The sequence below is a fragment of the Cibotium barometz genome, chromosome 57 (genome assembly GCF_041138505.1).
Source record: "Cibotium barometz isolate CiBa-2024 chromosome 57, ASM4113850v1, whole genome shotgun sequence".
Classification (NCBI taxonomy): Eukaryota; Viridiplantae; Streptophyta; class Polypodiopsida; order Cyatheales; family Cibotiaceae; genus Cibotium; species Cibotium barometz.
Window position 1 is genome coordinate 11,038,142 of NC_141102.1, and position 20,451 is coordinate 11,058,592.

The 20,451-nt window shown below is 39.3% G+C and overlaps 1 protein-coding gene across 1 annotated transcript; it reads right to left on the bottom strand.

The window, feature by feature from the left end:
- Positions 1-10,854: 10,854 nt before the first annotated feature.
- Positions 10,855-11,869, bottom strand: LOC147606413 (early nodulin-like protein 17). The gene is made up of 2 exons (XM_086791845.1): positions 11,491-11,869; positions 10,855-11,405 (listed from the first exon to the last, which is right to left on the bottom strand). The coding sequence occupies exons 1-2, from the start codon at positions 11,696-11,698 to the stop codon at positions 11,038-11,040; spliced, it is 576 nt and encodes a 191-aa protein (XP_086647971.1). The 5' UTR covers positions 11,699-11,869; the 3' UTR covers positions 10,855-11,037.
- Positions 11,870-20,451: the final 8,582 nt, after the last annotated feature.

Below are 20,451 nucleotides of genomic sequence, written 5' to 3' on the forward strand. Positions count from 1 at the left end.
TCGTTTGTCCAACAAAGGTAGTAAGAGGGCAAATGTTGGCTCTCCATTAAATTTCTTGTTCATGTTCCCCAAGAAGACTGCCAAGTCTCCAAGGCCAACCTCCAAAGAACCTTCTCCAAAACCAGACCCCACTGCCAAATCTCCCTCGCCAACACGTGAAGGTCTCAAAGAGGAGCCCAACTTACCACCATTAGGGGAATCCACTCTAAAGTCTTCCTCTCCAACACCTCAAGTGCTGAAAACTCCAGAACTTGAACCTCAATCAGCAAAATTTGATCGAAGCAAACAGAAGAGAGAAAGATTCTCTAAAGATGCAGGGTCATCTCATGCCAAAAGGAAAGTTGATTTTGTAGAGTGATTCCACATATTGGATTTTGTTTTGTTCATTTTGTCCATATGAACACACCCTTTTTGGGACAATTTTCTGTAAAATTCTGTATCAATAATTTGATATTCAACTGTTAAACCTTGTTTTGCGTCGCGAACAATTTGTTAACCAATTTTGTGAAGAAGACGAGACGAAATCTAGCAGAATATATTGATTACATTATCCTTTTCAACTATACAAACTTGCCCTTGCAAGTGGCTCAAATACAACTTTTTTTGGGGGGAGACATGTGATGCATGAGGTTACACTCTCCATCCTTGTACGGATAACAATATCATCTACTTTGAATCTATATTCAGGTGATATTTCATCCAGAAACTCAAGCGACTCTCTAACATGTTGTAGTCGCCAGTTTGATGTTACTATGAGTTTCCTGGGATCTATGAATGGATGGACCATGATGTTAAATTCAAACTCTGGACAATTCTCTTCAGAATCCAAAGGGACCCAACTACCAAGCTTGCTTTTCCATCTCCTATAGTCATAGCCCAAAACTAAGGATTGGCGACACAGTTGGTATGAGATGGACAAAGAATTTGGGCTTACTCTACAACTGATATTGTCCCCCATATGAAAAGTTTCCTTGGTACTCCATCCTTCTCCAAGTACAGTGTCCAGATCAGTCAGAGATAGTCTTCTATTAAGCCACATCGTTCTTGTCCTCTCCAATTCCATTGTTTTGAAACATGCCACAAAGACATGTATAGGCAAGAACCATTGAAGTTTAATCCTTCTTGAAATCCTTCCAGGAGACATTGCTTTAAGAATATCATCTTTGATTTTGGATTTGAAGCTTGTTATGGTATTTGGATCAGGAACTTCCCATTCTAGTGACATTATTGTGGGAATAGGTATGTCATACAATTCTCCATGAACACCTTCTCTTGATGGAACCCTGTATTCTGCAAAATACACAAATAAATCCACTGATTTGTAAAATGAAGGTGGTTTCTCTGCGTACATGACATCTGCAATCCCCTTGTGAATTGCCTTGAATGTGCCACTTAAGCTCTCAACAGGCTGCCACTCCACAGCTGTTGACGGAAAGATAACTGAAATGAAACAAACAACAAATATATCAGAAAGAGAAATATTGTGTTGTGTCAAATAGATAAAGGTTTGTTGAATTACAGTAAGAATGGAGAATTGGATGCTCATCCAAGGTCAACACCATGTCTTTGGCCATGTAGACATGTTGAACTTTTGCAAGCCAGCCATTGTCGGTCACTTTGAATGCAAGAACACGACCTTTCCAATGGGATTTCACTTCATTTCGCTTGGTTCTTTTCACCCTGTGGGCACCTTTGCAAGAGGGAAGCATTGTTACCCAATCATTCACACGAAAAGACATGGGTTTCCAAACACCATCTTCTCTCGTGTTATGAAAATCACAAGAAGTTATATTATGAGAAGGACGACGTGAGGACGCCATAGAAGCTCACAGATATGAGAAAAATAGTAAATCTTTTGAATAGTGAATCTTTTGAAAGTGCAAAGAAGAAAGAATAAACCATATGCCAAAATGAAGGGAAGGCGGAAAGTAGACGTCTGATGTTTTGTCATTAATAGCGTTGTTTTCAAGGCCTGAAAAGAGGATTTCGTATCTTAATGCTTGATTTTTTGAAATAAAAAATGGAACAAGATGTCACTATTTTGGACCCAAACTTTAATGTTAGCCATCGTAAACGTCTAAATTTAGCCGTTTTAGCCGTTCGCCACTAAAATAGAACCATTAAGAAGACATTTGGAGGAGACAAGAATGCCATACTTTTGTATACGTGTCAATTCACAATTGGACAATTTCTTAATCCTTAGATTAACAAACAGCCCTTTTCTAGCCGTTTTTGGCCCTAATGCAAGGAGTCATAGTAAAATGTATCATCCTCAATTACATAAGGATCATCATCGAGTGGCCCATGTGAATCATCAACCATGGCTACATCTACATCAACAAAGAACACATTATCATCATTCTCAACAACTATGTGAGGGATAGCATCAAGTAGCCCATGTGCATCATTGGCCATGGCTACATCAAATAAAACATCTACACCCATAGTAAGGTAAGGGAACCCATCTAGTAGACCATGTGCATCATCGTCCCCATGGCTACATCATTAGCAAGTGAGGTGGTGGAATGTTCTTTACCCCCCTTTTGGGGGGCAATAGTACCAAGGAATCGCAATGGAGGGTTTGTTTTAATGCCCAAGGGGAGGTGGTGATTGTGCTCATGGTGGTTGCCTCTTGGTAGTGCATTGGCATCAAGGACAAGGCCCTTGAAGGAGAGGTCCACACGTAGATTGTTGATGAGCTGTTGGACGTGAGAGTTATGGATATTCACAATGCTGTTGACAGAAGCCAGGTAAGCATCCTTGTCGAGATTTTCATTAGAGTTCATTGACACTCCCAGAAAGCTAGGAGTGCAACCCAAAGGGATTGTACTAAAATGTTCCTTGTACCTTCACGATGCAACCCCCAAATTTCCACTTCCATGGATGAGATGACTAAGAGCACAAGGGAAAGGGGGTCAAGATGATTGAGTGTGAACATGCACTCGGCTTGGAAAAACTTCGATCTCTTCTTATTGGTGGTGCGTGACTCTCCAAAGAAAAGTAGGTCGAGCAAGAAAAGGCTGAAGTGCTTGGTGGCTAGGCATGCCACCTGGCTCTCCAATGAGTGTGAGAAATGTGGGATGGATGGGTATGTGTCAAAGCCATTTGACAACTATAATTGGGATGGATGGGTATGTGTCAAAGCCATTTGAGGAAGAACAACTATAATTGGTCCGGAGGAAAGACGTGATGTAGTCATTTTGTGCAGTCTCAATGAAATGGATAGCCTTTGAGACTCTGGTGGGAAATCGATAGGTTCTGTAGAGATCCTTTGCTCTTAGATTGCACCTCTAAAACCCTCACCTTGAATCAACTGTACTACTGATCAACCTACATGCCAAGCGAGAACAGGCCGCTGCTGTCGGTTCCATTACGCATTACTGTGGCATTCTTGGTCGTGGAACCAAACGATGCAAAGTTCACACCATAAGAGAAATTGGGCCCAATCAGTTTGAGAAAAGGGTCCACCATCCCATACCCTAATCCCTGTGTGATAGGAAAAACCCTAACAGTCTTTGAGTCTTGAGATGCTACGATGTACTTTTCAAGTGATATCTTGAGATGAAACGAAGAAAACGGTTGCCGACATGTTAACCATAGACCTTCCACCTCTAGAGATAGCTCCACCACAAAGCCTTACAAGCGCGAAGGAGAAAAAGGCTTCTTCTATAAGCTAAGAGTAAAGAAACCACACCCTGATAGACAAATCACTAAAGGAGCTCCAAATGATAGACAAATCACTAAAGGAGCTCCAAATGATAGACAAAAGGCACTAAACAACAATAAATAGAGCTCATTGTATGAAAAATATGGCTGAATTGAATGGCAAAAGGGGGATTTATGAAGGCAAAAAAGATAGCAAAACGATGCCAACACCAAGCAATGGCAGCAATAATGCCAAACTGGTGCACAATAATAATATCAAGAACACCAAGAAGCACGCTAATATCCCTCATCATAGGGTTTTGACAAAATCAACAAACATCATGGTTAATCTAGAATCAAGAAAGAATCATGCATGCTACTAATCTCTCTTCTTACAAGAAATGTGCATGGATTAGGCATTTGACTTCTAATCAAGAGCTTGTGGGAAAGGAGAAGATTGAAGCTTCTTGTCCAGTCGTGATGGCCAAGTGTTAGCATCATCTTGCTAACACGAGGGAACACACCTAATCCTACACACATAGCCATGGAGAACACATGAACACATAAGCATGGAGTAGGAGACATGGATCAAGAACAGGATAAAAGACACAAGATAAACATACAAGCATAACATTATAGTGTATTCCATATCCATCATCTTGTGTGTCCAAGAACCATGTGTAAGAATCGTGTGCGTAGCATAGTCATAGTCATGTCCAATTTGCATATAAGAGGGGCTTTACATAGCCATCCAGCCATGTGACTCTTGGGATACCCATGTGACTATTGGGCTCCCATAACCTCCACAAGATCCTAACTCCCCTCTAGCCCTCTTGTAACCACTTCTTGATATGACATCTTGTAAATAACCAAATACCACAACACATTAGCCTAAGCTAATGCTACTAATGCTAGGGAGTGTTCACACCCAAGCTAATGTCAAATGCTAGGGGGTGTACACGCTCGTCAACATACTAGAGAAAATGGAAGAATGGAAACACATTGCCTAGAGGATGTTTGTTGTCTAGGATGGAAATTAGCATCTCAAATCTTGGAGAGAATGGGCAAGAACCACATGATCTAACAGAGACAAGGTTCCAAAGGTGAATTTCAAGGTTCGATTCCTACAAGAGGAGGAGGCGGAGTTCCTAATGGTTCTCCATATGATAAACAAGTAAGTGGTCTTGTATCTTATTATTCATGTGATTTAAATGAACAAACATCTTATATGTGATCATTCAATTAAATTTAATTTATTATGCATGCAAAGTTTCTAGGGTGACTGGCATTCATATGCCAAACACAATGGCACATGACATATTCATGATGCAGCATGTGGGGCTAGCCAATCCACAGTCGTTGTTGTCAGAGTTTAGCGATGAGGATCATGCATGGGCAGAGAAATCTCTTACGCATCAAGGGCCTAACAGATCTAAATGGATGAAGCTTCCCATGGCACTCCTCTCTCAATTGGTGTTCAAGGTATGTGCGTACCTCAAAAACACCCTAAAATAAAGTCATATCATGATTTGCAGAGATGTTGTTTCTAAAATAGAAATATATTAAACTCTGAGTTAGATGCCATATACCAAAATAAGGTAGTGGCTTTCCTAAGCCAGGGAGTAGAGAGTATAATTAGAATGCAGACATGTTCAATAATAATTACAAAGATGCCCTTAAGGAGACAAAGGTGCTATTTACAAAGAGAGGACATGAGCTCGCACAAATAGGAAACCCCGACCGGTAAAGAATTTTTCAATAATAAGGTGATCCCTTACCAGGGTTGGGGTGAAAAGGTGAGTCGATTCACTACTCCCAAGATGGCAAAATGTGTGTGGATTATCAAAAGATCAATGCTGCCACTATTATTTTTTATCTTTTTCCTCTACCATTCACAGATTTGTTGATGCTTGATGAAATAGTTGGATATAAGATGTACTCCTTTGTTGATGTATTTAGTATAATCAAGTTACACACCTCCAAAGGATAGGGAGAAAATAGCATTTACGATAAAATGAGGATTACTTACCTCGAATATAATAACATTTGGGCTGATGAATACACCTACAACCTTGGTAGAGAGATGGTGCAAGAAATCTTGTATGAGTACCTCATACCATTTATGAAGGTGATTATGGATTATTTTAGTGTATACACTAAAACCATCAATGTATGATGCAAGAAATCTTGTATGAGTACTTCACACCATTTATGAAGGTGTTTATGGATGATTTTAGTGTATACACAAAAGAGAGGAGAACACCTACACCATCTCAAGCTTTTTCTTAAGAAGTGTAGGTAAGCACGACAATTAAGTCTAAAATCAACCACTATATACACAAAATGAGAGTAGAACACCTACACCACCTCAAGCTTTTTCTAGAGAAGTGTAGGTAAGTGTGTTTTTACTATCATAAGCAAATGATTGCTCAAACACATAATCTTGGAGAAAGGCTTTTCATCCAAAGAAAGTGTTAGCAAATTAAAACCTAAAGTCATCAAACAATCTTAAGTAATGAATTGGGAAGATTCCTTGGACAAATTAAGTGGCACAACATATTTCTAAGATTTATATAGACACACCAAGAAGGATGCCAACCTAGCAAAAAAAACCTCACAAGATGGATTCCTAATGTTTCATATATTCACATTTAGCATCACATTGGGTAACCAAAATATAGTCACAAGTTTCCTCTCACATTTTTACGAATAGGCAAAAGGTGAACAAGACAACAAACATAGCATTTTTTGTGTTATCCACCAAGAAGGCCAATTGGAATGATGAAATGCTATCATGCAAGATACTTTTTTGGAATACTTATCCAAGGACCAGTGCAGCAGTAGAAGTTATACCAAAGTGGCAGGTACACCCTCTATAAAATGGGAGTGGATTAACGGTTTTGACTGTGTGTCCCAAATCATAAATAACAAGTTGTGTTGATGGAAGCACACCAAGGCATCTTTGGTGGTGGTCACTTCTTTGATGACATCATGGGTAATAAGACTATGCAGCCTAGACTTTGGTGGCCCCAATAGTTCTCAAAGATCTATAGAAGCATGCTAAGGAGTGTGATGTTTGTCGATGAGATTAGATCAACCGTCTGCTCAAGATAGAATGCCACATACTCCTTTCCTCCCTCTTGAACCATTTCACAAATGGGGATTGGAAATTGTTGAACCATTCAAGCCTTTGGCCAAGTAGACATGTACATTTTAGTAGCCACCAACAAGTAGTGCACTAAATAGGCCAAAGGTAAGGCCCTAAGGGATCATTCCACTACATTAGTGGCCAAATTTCTATTTAATGGTATCATCACAAGGTTTGGATGCTCTCAACAGAATTAGACAATGATGAGGGCGAACACCAATTAGTGCAGTAAATAGGCCAAAGGTAAGGTCCTATGAAGATTTGAATGGAGAGAAATTCAAATGGAGATTTGGCCAGAAGAGTGGCCGCCCAACAACAACCACCATAACTTCATGAAAATGCACTAGAAAAGAACTTAAGCATGTTTATGTGCACTAGGAAAAAAAACTTTTCAATATACTAAGTTTGCTTCAAGATATATTCAAGTTTTTTTTTAATACCACTTTTTCCAATCAACATCTTTGAATTTGAAGCTACATAGTTACTTATGTCATAAGTATTCTTGTACTTGTTTTCCTACTTTATAGAGTACTAGCTTTTCACATTTATGAATTTTGACTCATAATGGTTGAAGTTACGTGGAATTTAAGCACATTAGAATAAAATAAGCATTGAATCTCTTTAGAAAATATGGAAAAAGATGAATTTAGATTCTAAAAGATGAGAGAGAAATCCAATATAATATATTATTTTTACACTTTTCTTACATTCTAGGAAGAGAGAAATCCAATATAATATATTATTTTTACACTTTTCTTACATTCTAGGAAGAGAGAAAGCCCTTAAAGGGCCCATTTGGAGCCTAAATTTTCCCTAATGTATAGGATTTCATGTAAATTTGGAACATACAATTTTTTGAGCTTTATCACTTTAGATGGTGTGAAATTACCAAAAGAAAGAATGGGTTCAGATTGAAGCCCTCCTCTCATATTCCATTTCCATGAAGTTATTGCATGATGTGTCTATATGTTGCATGCTTTGAATTTTGGAAAATTATTGCACATGCTATGATTGCTTGTGGGAGAACAGGATTTTCCTTGATTATCTTCACTGCCATATGGTCTCAATTTACATGTTCCTTAATTGAGGCAATCATGTTTTAGTGTGTGATTATCTCTTGTTCAATGTTGCATTCCTTATGCTATGCTTCTAAGTGTGTGTGATTAATCAAGGCAATCATGTTTTAGCATGTGTGATTATCTCTCGTTGCATCACTTATGCTATGCTTTTGAGTTCGCAACCTTCATTCGGTTGATTTTTATGCTATCACTAAGATAGCACCCCGATTACTACTACATCAGGCCAGCACATAAGAAGATAAAGGCTAGCAATAGTAGTGAATGTAGCATAGAAAGCAGAGGCCAAGGTAGTAGGCCGGAAAGAAAAAGCAGGATCTAAAGCAACAAAGAGGGCTAAGGCAGAGGCTACCACGATGAAAACAGAGGCCAAAAGTGGTAGAAGATGGGTGGCCAATTCAGGTTGAAGAGCCAAAATCATGTTGGCAAATTTGGCATTGGCCAAAGGTGTATTTCTAACCACAACATTTTTTATGAGTCTTTATTTCATTTTTGGCTATATTGATTTGGTATCTAGTCAAATCACCTTACATATTGGGGTGATTTTATTCTATTCCGACTTAGCCGTGATTGTTGTATGCCTTTTTCATACTTAATATGGGGTGATTCTATTCTATTCCGGCTTATAGCCATGATTGTTGTATGCCTTTTTCATACTTAATAGAAGTCTCTTTCTTGGAAAAAAAAAAGCTATGACTACTGGTTTGAGTTTTATCTACATAAATTTACTTCCATTTTGAAAAATCAAAAGGTAAATATCGTAGGCTCCAATCATAAACTTCATCATACATAGTAAATATAGTAGGCTCCAATCATAAACTTCATCATACATATTGGAAACTAAAGATTTTGTGTAATGCTCAGCATTCCAAGATAATGCACCCTCCAAGCTCACAATTCACAAGAGGCTACACCAACATGTGGGCCATTTGCTCTTATAGCCCACTTTCAAGTCACATATCAAAGGAGCCAGAATTGGACTATTGTATAAAGGGAAGTGCATAAACAAAAACCTTAACAATTCAAAATATTATTCACACAACATCTATGTTTTATATTTATTGATGGTGCCTAATATAAGGTTCTAGCTAATATTACAAAGCAAAACATTAATTTTGGGAATGAAGCCAGCATACCAATCCACATGGTATCATGTTACTGGTGTTTGCATGAAGTTATTTTTACTTTACTCTTAAAAAGGTGTCATTATTTACTTTACTAAAATGGTGGTTCGCTTTGATGATTACTATATCACCAACCCTTGTTAATTCTCTCCATCTCTCCTCCAAAAAAAGCATAACTAACAATCACATCCCCCCACTCACACACATGCCTTGGGGCACTCTCTATATAACCAACCCTTTGTATTTCACTCTTTCTCTCCTCCAAAAAACCATAACTAACCATCATATCCCCTCCCTTCTACCCCCCCCCTCTCACACATACACATCCTTCCGTGTGTGCTCTCTATATCACCCACCACCCACCCACCATCATGAAAGCCTCATTACCATATTTTACATCAACCTAATGTTTAGACATTTCCACATGATTGAACCTATGTGGGTGTCAATATAAAGTGTTCTGACAAAATAAGCAAACTTGAGTAAAAGGCCTTACAAATAAGAGAAGGTTCTCCATACAATAAGCAAACTTGAGTAAAAGGCCTTACAAATAAGAGAAGGTTCTCCATACAAGAAATGATGGGAATGACACTCTGACATAGAAGACCTCAATCCAAGAAACCATTTTAACAGAGCTTGGGGAATAAGGATCATCACAAGGCATGCTAATAAACCATTGTAGCCGTGTCCTTGTGGCATTATGGCATTGGTACACATAAACCCATAGCCTAAAACTTGGTGTGCTTATCTTAAGAAGAGGTAGACACTAATAGTGGTAGGCACCACTACTCACATAACCCGGTTCGTAGTGTAATTTTCTCGACTGAAATTCAAAAATCCCGATTGGAATCTCACATTGCCTTTAATTTTAAAGGATGAAATTTGTACAATTTAGTTATTAATCTCGACATTTGTGTACTTTTTAGTGATTTTTTTTTCGAAGGTACAAGAAATTTAGAAACACACCCAACCTCCGTGTGAGGTGTAAGCGGCCCCGCCGGGATGAGGGCTGGCCAACCTATCGTACATGCTTATAATCAACCCATCAGGGGTAGGTACCTAACAAGGCCCCCAAGACTTGAACATAAGACCTTGGGAGTAGAGACCAACCTCTACCAGATGAGCTAGCACTCGGTTTTTTCATCTAAATCCCGTTATCCCTAAGCATTGTCTTTAATTTCAAGGGTTGAAAAAAACATTCTTTTTCGAGGAGTGGTAGGCACTTGTGTTATGAAGAGGTAGACACTACTAGTGGTGACAAGGTACGATAGAGAACCTTCACTTGTGTGAACATGGCCTAAGTGTTTGGGGTATTAGTGGCATTGCAGGTGCAGGTACAAGGGCAGCTGTGGGGGTGTACCTGTGGCATTGCTAGTGTACAACCGCACTGTGTGAAAGCGTTTTAAAACCATGGCATTGGCATTGTTGGTTACTAGTGTAAGTGGTGGGTTACATGAAACAAACACACACACACACACACACACACACACACACACAAAACACACAGGCAATCCCAATCTCAAGATCGGAACATAAATGGTCGTGGGTTGTTCATAACCGTTTACATCATGACGGGAACCGCCTTCATCAATCATTTAATAACGGCATCATAAATGGTATTAACAAGTAATTCAGTGCCACAGTTAGCCTAATCTCATGTTGCTCGGTGCTTCATGCTTAATCAGTACAAAGATTAAGAAATTTTTACACTAATCTCGTGTTGCTCGGTGCTTCTTGCATAATCAGGACAAGGATTAAGAAACATTTACCGCCCCATTATGCTAACACAGCCCATAATTGAAGCATTTCCACACCATCATAAAGCAGTAATTACAATGTGGATCCAAATAACCCATCAAGATAAAGAATGGCAAGCAAAACCTCATATTCCACAACCATACAAAACCTCACATTCCACAATTATGGTTTTAAGAAGAAGAAAAAAAAAACTCCAGAGAATGGGGTAGCTAGGACTAAGGTTAAGACTAAGGCTAATACTTTTTCTCAAAAAAATTTTGAAGACCCAAACAAATTAGTCCAAGATCTACAAGGCAGGGTAGAGCAGCCAAACAGAGATGAAGAGGAGGGCTTGGGCAAAGAGCAAAGTGGTGAAAGTGAGGGCAGTGGGGGAGGCTTGGGAGGAGTGCTTCTTGGAGGAGGCCTTGTCAGAGATGGAGGTGGTGGTGGTGTTCTTGGTCACATTGACAGCCACCTTCATGCCATTGTGGCAGTTGCTAGCATCCACAAAGTAGTACACCATTGTCTGGTTGAGAGGAACCACTGTCCTGCCACTCTTGCTGGTCCAGTTGTAGATCCAATCATGCCCACTGTACATGTTGATGGTGCAGTTGGTAAACACAGAAAAATTCACTTGAAACACAGAATACTGCATGTTCTCTGGGTAGTGGAAAGCTGCCCACAACAATTAAGAGGGTTATAGACACTTGATAACAGCAATAATTAAGAAAGAATAGCTGAGTTTAGGCAAGGAACTTACAGACTTCATCTCCTATGTAGAACTTCTGTGATGCAGCCCACACAGTGTAATTGAGATGGACACTCTCACCAGCATTGGCAGGGGGCTGCCAGCCACGGTTGGCACCAACAATGTGGTCTGTGGCGAGAGAGAAGGGGGGCAGCAGCAGGAGAGAGTAGCAGAGAAGGACTGCAACGAGGGCGCTGGTTCCAGCTCTGCTGAGCTCCATGGCCACTAGAAAAGCGCAGAGAACACAAGAAGAAAGCTATGGAGGGGATGATAGACACAGAAGAGGTCTGAGAGAAGATAAAAGGGCGAAAATTCTCGTCAATTAAAAGATGGGTTTAAAAGGCTTTTTGGGTTTCGAGGAGCTACCTAACTGATGGTAAAAGGAGTAGCACGCATTCATGAAACGGCCTGTGCAGGGAGACCACCCCCCTTTTGTGTGAAGAGACTCAAAATTATTTCCTTTGCCTTATAATAATGTTGGCCCTAGGACCTTTTGATATATATCTATATGGACAACTCTAGAGGCCCTTTTGTGCACATCCACCATCAGCTAGGTTATGAACATGGCCAAATATCATGGGCCCTTTCCCGATGTTTCTTTTAATTTTGATGCTAGAGAGAGTACTCAGAGACATGCCACAAGGATTGATCGGAACCAAACCTTGTATCCCTGTTTGGAGAGGCAAGGCTGCAACCCCACTGAGCTACAGCCCAGAAGACACCTTGTTGGCAATGTTGCCCCTTCACTAGTTCTGTTTGCAGAGGCAAGGCTGCAACCCGCTGGGCTTTAGCCCAACAGATGCCTTGTTGCAATGTTGCACCTTCACTAGTACAACCTTTACCTTTTGTAACCTAAATTTCAAAATTAGACATATAGGATTTTAACCTTTATTGCACCTAATTGTACCTGGATAGCACAAACTTCAATGCATGCACATTCAAAAGTCACTAATCTATACCCTTTTTTACACCACACCACTCTAGAATGGGAGAGCATTTTGGAGAGATTCCTAGTCCATAGCTAGCTCTGACAACATCCATAAGCCTACTTTGACAAGTAGGTTTATGTAAAGGACCTTTCACAACTAGCCCATATGTCTCTAAAGGGCCTTTACATTTGGATAGAAATTCCATTAAAATATGAAAACATTACAAGGTGCATACCAACTCATCCACCACTCCTTTTGGTAAACTTTAGTACCAATGCATGGAATATCACTTGCTAATGTGCACCCCAATGTCTTTCGCCTTAAGTCTTGACTCCTAGTGTGAACTATGAGGTTCACCACCGTTGTACTTTGGGCAATGTGCACATTTGCAATGAAGGTTACTAAAGAGAACCCTACAAGTTCATGCAAAGTTCTCAATGCCTTCATGCTTTCACACACATATTGGGAGAACCAAGGTCTAATAAGGAACTCTTTAGCTCTCCCATTGTATTTGCCACTATCTCATAGAATTGATATCCTCAAAAGCAACATCTCACGTAGAAATTATTATAAGGATGAACTGCTTAACCTTTTCGCTTTTATGAGACTTAAAACATTGGCTTTTACTACTATGTGATTATATAATTTAGTAAGGGCATTTTTTAATTTATATAAACCTATAGTGCCTAATTGAAAATTAGAGAAGCTTCTTGGAAATAAAAAGTGAACATTTTATCCTTTGTTTTGTCTCCTCGAGTGATCTTGTATCTCTAACAATGCATCGAAAATGAGTCTTGATTAAAGAGAGGTTAGGAATGCTTGCTCGAATGCATCTAGTAGAGTACCGTGTGGTCAACTAAAGAGAGCCAGAGAGATTGTGAATTGATAATTCTAATACAAGATAAAGTTTATTTTCAAATCTTTCAAATGAGAACCCTACTATTGCTTATAAATCTTTACATATAGTGCTTTCTTACACTATTATTAATGATAGATTTTCCTTCTGTAGTTCTAAATCTTAGATTTTTATAGCATGACATATGAAATTTTGAAGGCATGATGGTGTATTAAACATGACATTGACCATGTAAATCTCTCTCTCTCTCTCTCTCTCTCTCTCTCTCTCTCTCTCTCTCTCTCTCTCTCTCTCTCTCTCTCTATGTGTGTGTGTGTGTGTGTGTGTGTGTGTGTGTGCGCGCGCGTGCGTGTGTGCAAGTGCACTCGCACTCGCACATGCATGCATGTGAGTGAGTGACACAAACTTTTGTATGCACTCATCCATGTAAAAAATAATATCTTAAAATTATTAATTTGATCTCCATTTAATTGAATTTAGGTTTAGTAATTTTCCTTACTTGTATTGACCCAATCAGTAGCTTTAAAATCAACAATTTATACTCACTATAATATATTGGTGATGGTTAACTCCTATGAAAAGATAAGGACCGCTTTGCCAAAATCATCTTTATATTGAAATTGAATGAAGGGGAGTATCTTTTGCATGATCTACTTTAACTATTATCCCATGGAATATAATGCAACATTTATTGCCCACATCTTGATGTTTCACGATATGTCCCAATATACGGTAGACTTTCTCTTCCATTCTTTTAGATCAAACATCCTTGGCAAAAATGGTCCCTCTAGGGCTCGAAAAAAATGGCATTTTGGTGTATTTGTACCGGCCAGAATTAAGAAAAATCGACTGAGATTTTAAGTAGCCCTTATTTTAAGGAATGCTTTTTCATATATTTTAGTTATAAAACTGACATATTATAGAGATTTTGAAAAAAAAACCAGATAGATTTAAGATTTGTCCTTATTTTGATTGATTGAACAATATGTTTTTTTCAAGCAGTGGACCATCCCTCTCTAATTAACAACATACCTATAAGAGAAAGGTTAGTTGTGATATTACACATAGCTCTTTATCTTTAAAAACTACTTCTTTTGCAACATCCCAAGTATGTTTTTTTGTCACTACATGCTTGAACTATTCTAAAATGATAGCCATAAGTTTTTTCCCTTTTTGTCACTACATGGCACTTAAACTATTCTAAAATGATAGCCATAAGTTTAGTATTTGAATTGATACATGGAGCGCTCTTTGTTGAAGCATTCGTACTTTTCTCTAACTTAATCTTTTTTGGTTGGGTTAGTAGATGGATGATGGATGGACTCTTTGGGTTCTATGCAAATTCTAGGAGTTAGGGGTGATCAAAGCAAAGCATGATATCCATGGCTAGTTAATTATCATCAAAGAAATGCAACACTAAGCTAAGCAAGGCTATTGGATTAGATATTAATGTAGCAAAACACACATAGATGCAACAAGTAAGGAGAGATAAATGGAAGCACAAGTGACATGATAAGGTCACTTACACACACTCATAAGAGTGTGTACATATGATCGAGGGAAAAAACCTCCTAAAGAGGGAAAACATGCCCTGGCCCTACCCTGGCCCATTATTAACCTAGATCCACTCATCACTACCAGATAAATGGCTACAAATCTCCACTATAGTGATGTACAAGAATCCCGTGGCCTGATCAATCCCCAAATGCTAATAAGCCCAAATATTTGTGAAAAGCTTTCAACTTCTCTCATGAGAGGGACTTCATGAACATGTTTGCCACATTATCGTGTGTAGAGATATAAGCTAGGTTAATCTCTCTTGCAATGAGCCTCTCCTTAACATAATAGTAATGCAGCTCAATGTGCTTTGTGCGAGAATCAAACACTGGGTTTCTTGTAAACGGCTAATACATTCTAGCAGTCTCAGTGAAGTAGGAGGTGGAGAATTGTTGTCCACCACCACCAACACCAAGATCTGCCAATTTCCAACAATTGGTATCAGAGCTAGCATCCTTGACACTTGATCTAGTTGTCTGCCTCCCTCCTTCACACAACCTTGTTTTCTATCTCCGATTGAGATACCCTCTTAGAAGAAGAAGGTGTATACTGTAGTAGTGTGTTGTATATGAAGTATACTGAGTTTTTGGGGTCCGTGATGCGATTCGGGCGCATTTTGGGCACCGCAAGGTTTCTGCAGACGTTCTGGAGAGGCGTCATTTTGGATTAGTTCTGCTTGATTTTGGGTGTTTGGGCTGTGTAGCGGCAAAGATTTGGTGTGGAGCACTATCTACAGTATCTTCAATAACATCAACCATCATAATTTCACCCCAGTAACACTCTATTCTATGTTATTTTTCATACAATTTGTAGTGATTTGATCAGTTGGCAACCATCCAGGGTTGCATTCAGTGAATACTGAGTACTCGCAGTGTGTTGAAAGATTTTTCATTTGGTAGACAGTCATGGCTAGTAGTAGTAATGTATTCAACATGTTGTCTCTACTAAGGATAAACTTAATGGGACTAACTACCCATTGTGGTCCTATATGATGAGACATGTACTGGTTGCTAAAGGCCTTTGGAATATGGTCACTGGTATGAAACTCGTCCAACTACCAGTGCAACCAGTTGTTGCAGGTGCATCTAAAGTAAAGTTTGATACAGATGTGGCTCCTCCACATGCACCACCAGTACCTCCCACTACTACACAAACAAGATGGGATGGAAGAGATGCACATGCACATGCATTGCTTGCACTTTTTGTGAAGCGAAGTATTATTCCTCATATTCGGTCATGTAAGACTTCAAAATAGGCATGGGATGCACTTTCTGCATTATACCAGGTATGCAATAAAGCACATGTTGCATATCTGCCCAAACAGTTGGAGTCCGAGTACATGAATGAGGAAGACTCAATGGATAACTTCTTGACCAAGATTAAAGATTTTAAGGAGCAGCTCGCTAGTGTGGATGCGATATATCCTAATAGTACATTGGTGCCTACAGTTCTCAATGCATTGCTGGATTCTTATCAGAGTTTTGCCTCTACCCTTAGACTTATGATGAAGGGAAATCCAAATGCCCTTACATTTGATGAGCTGGTTTCAGTACTCTTGCAAGAAGAGTAGTCTAGGCAAAACAGATCTATTATGCGAGTTGGTGACCAAGCTTTTGTTGCCAGTCAGAAAGGCAAAGGTAAAGCTTTTTCGCATGGTGGCTATAAGCCAAAACTAGAATCCTCAGGTAAGGATGCAGAGAAAGAAGGTGATAAGCTTAAAAAGAAGGGCAAGTGTCACTATTGCAGGAAACCAGGGCACTACATAAATGAGTGCAAAAAAAACTAAAGAAGAAGAAAAAGAAAGAATCAGGCATGGTTGTGGTGGCTGATGCATCTGCACCAAGTGCAGAGAAGAAGGAATCTATAAGTTTTGCTCAAGATGATTGAGCATGGACTGTACATTGCAGTTTTATGACCCTTATGTTCATAATGGATGCATGTCAGTGGGCAGAATCGGATGCTTGGTACTTTGATAGTGGTGCTAGTAAGCACATTACTTCGCAAAAAGAAAATTCTCATCTCTGGAATCTATCCCAAGTGCAGGAACCGTTACATGTGCAAATGGCTCCTCATATCCTATCAAAGGAGTTGGTAGAGTTGTGCTCACTGCTGCAAATGGGGGCGCATTTACTCTTTCTAAAGTTTTATATGTGTGAGACATTAAGAAGAACTTGCTAGAACTTGCTAGAACTTGCTATCAGTTTCCAGCCTTAGCCTTCTCAGGCTTGATGGGTGAAATTTGTGGATGATAGATGTACAGTTCAGGATAGAAATGATGGTTATTCTATCATTATCTCAGGTACCTTGTTTCATGGCCTATACAAGATGGATGTATTTGAGGAGTTGCAGCATGATGCTTGCTCAGTCTCTACGACTTGTGCTATGAGTGATGTAGAATTACGGCATGCACGATTTGGCCATCTGAATTATGGCAGTTTGTTATGCCTTCAAAGGTATGATATGGTGTGTGAGTTGCCAACTCTTGAGACCCCTGCTAGACATGTATGTGAAGGGTGTATTCTTGGTAAAATGCATCAGGCATCATTTCCAAAGGATGGATTTGTGAAAGCTGTTAAGAAATTACAGATTATACATAGTGATGTATGTGGTCCTATGATGACACCATCTATTGGGGGGGATATCTCTACTTCATCACTTTTATTTTGATGATTACTCCAGATATAGGTGGGTGTATCCATTAAAGCAGAAGTCAAAGGTTTTTATGTGATTTAGGCACTTTGTATCCATGGCTGAAAATGCATGTGAATGTAAAGTTGGCACCCTTCATTCAAATCAAGGGGGGGAGAATATGTCTAAGAAATTTCATGCATATATGGCTGAAAAAGGCATAAGGTGTCAATGTACAATTCCATACACACCTCAGCAAAATGGTATGGCTGAGAGGAAGAACATGTCTCTCATGGAGATGGCACGATATACGGTGAAAGCCCAAGATTTACCTCATGGTTTTTGGTTAGAGGTAACTATGTGTTGAACAAATGCCCTACCAAGGCCTTGCAATCTAAAACTCCTTATGAATCTTGGCATGGCGGGGCAGGAAGCCTTATGTGGCTCATTTGTGTGTTTTTGGTTGTCTTGCTTATGCTCTTGTGCCTGAGCAACAATGCAGTAAGCTTGATGATAAGGCAAGTAAATGCATATTTGTGAGATGATACAATTCAGAAAGCAAGGGATATAGACTTTACCATCCGGGCCTCAAAGTGGATTTTGGTAAGTAGGGATGTTGTTTTTGTCAAAAACTCAGTTCAGCCCATGCTTTCATGCAAAAAATAGCAGAATGTATGCTCACATGACATGTTTGATTCGCTCCTACTTTTGTTTAATGGAGGGCACCATATGTAGAGCAATTGAATGCTCAACCAAGCGCTGAAATTCAGCCTTTGCATGTGCAAAATCAGCCTGCAAATCAGCCTTTTGATGAGGCAATTATTGAGGTTGTAGTGGATGAGGAGAGAGCAACCATAGAACAATCTAGGCGTATGCCAAAATGGCTTGTGCAGACATTAGCAAGTTGGCAGCTCCTTTACCTAGCAGAACTCGTGTAGGTTCTCATCATGTAGATTATTCTCATGTGAGTCATGTTCTCGTTTCTACTTTAAGTAATGAGGAGGAACCTATTTCCTTTGAAGAAGCATAGGATGATGATCATTGGTAGATGCATACTATGCAGGATGAGTATAACTCTATACTCAAGAATGACACCTGGTATTTGACATATCTACCTCATGGCAAGAAGGCCATTGGTACTAAGTGGGTTTACAAGTTAAAACACAAAGTAGATGGTAGCATTGATCGCTATGCAAATAGACTTGTTGCAAAGGGGTATGCCCAAGCAAAGGGCATTGATTATGATGAGACCTTTACACCCACATCTTGTATGACTACCATTAGGTGTCTCATTGCTTTAGCAGCACATCATGGGTGGAATGTACATCAGTTGGACATTAAAATTGCATTCTTGAATGGTGATTTACATGAGGCCTTTACTTTTCTTTTACTTGCCTTAGGGCAATCTTGGGCATAGTGGCCTTTCTTGCCACAAAGAAAACATGCATCCCCTCTATTTACTGCTTTCTTTCTGAAGACTCTTCTGAATGGTTTTCTTTTGAAAAACCTTTTGTGTCCTTTGGAGGCTTTGTGTTTTGCCTTTTCTGACTTCTTACACGAGCAACTTTCCATTTCAAACTTGCATCCATAGTTTCTAGATTCATTATTCCAAGTATCACAAAGCTTAACTGGAAGGTTTTCTCTTTCATTATAACTCTTCATCATTTTTGATTCCCTTTTATCTCTGCACATTTGTTGGAGAGTGAAGAGGATGTGCCTATGCACTTCTCCAAATGTCATGTTCTGAAGCTACTCATCAAGACCTCTGTTACTTGCTTCATCTTTTGTGGTTTGAAGATCTTTAATAACCTTTTCTGATAACTCCTTTGGATAAGATTTTATGTAAAAGTGCTTGGTTGAGGCATCAGTCCATAGATTCCCTTGGTAGATCAAGTGTTGAATATTATCCCAATATTTGTTGATTCTTGTTAGATCACATCACTTCATTAAGTCTCCTCTACTGACATATGGTTTGGTTCTACCAAATTATCTATTTCTAAGCCCCTTCTCCTTTCAATTTCTCAGAAGCTGATATTGGATGGAGAGAATGCATCTCTCAAAAAAGGAACAAATGGTAGAAAGCTCCTTGAAGAAGACATAAATAATATCGCAAGAAGAGCTCCCTACATCCGGAATAACCAACCTATTTTCCCAATTGCATGAGTAATAGATGCTGAAGATATGGGAGAAGGAAAATCCTTTACATTCAGTTGGAAAGAGAAGCTTGACGACTCTGAAAGGGTCTTTGACTATAAAAGACGGCTTGCAAAAGCCAAACTCACCATAGCAACAATGGAAATATGGAAGTAGTTCACTTTGAGAAAGGGGAGCCATCAGAGCGAAGCTACTAAACAAAGGAAAATTCAATCAATCAATATAGATGGCCTTACAAAGCAACAAGATAGAGCACTCCTTGACAGAATGACTGCAGACTTCTTCAGAAAAACTGCCATCGATCAGAAAGATCCAAATCAGGTGGTGCTGACCCTACTCACCTTCTTTTGAAGGAAATTTGAGAACATGGTGGTACATGCTTCCTATGAAAACACAAACCATAGTAGAGATGGGCAAAGGGATAGCCTCCCTTGAGAAGCTTCTACTTAGGAAATTTTTTGTAGAAGCAATTGATGAGAAGGAACATTATAAAAATCAATTCTGGAAATAGATAATTTGGTAGAAGACTTGAGTTTGAACTTTCTATCTAGATCATACAAGGCTTCTGAGTGAATCTCGGGAATGCTCCACTTAGGATGTGTAGCATCATCTAAGATAGAAAGTGAAGAAGAGGTTACCATATTGCTTGACTCGATTCTAAACCTCTTAGAGATAGACTTAGTGAGAGATAACATTGTCATTGATCAAGGTAAGAGAGGAGTTTGCTATGTTCGATTGTTGCATGCGAACTTCTTGTAGTGCCTCAAGGTCCAAATGCCTTAACGTCTAATGCAACGCCCCCTGGCTATTCTTAGTGACTTAATGGCGATGGAATAAGCTTCAAAAAAA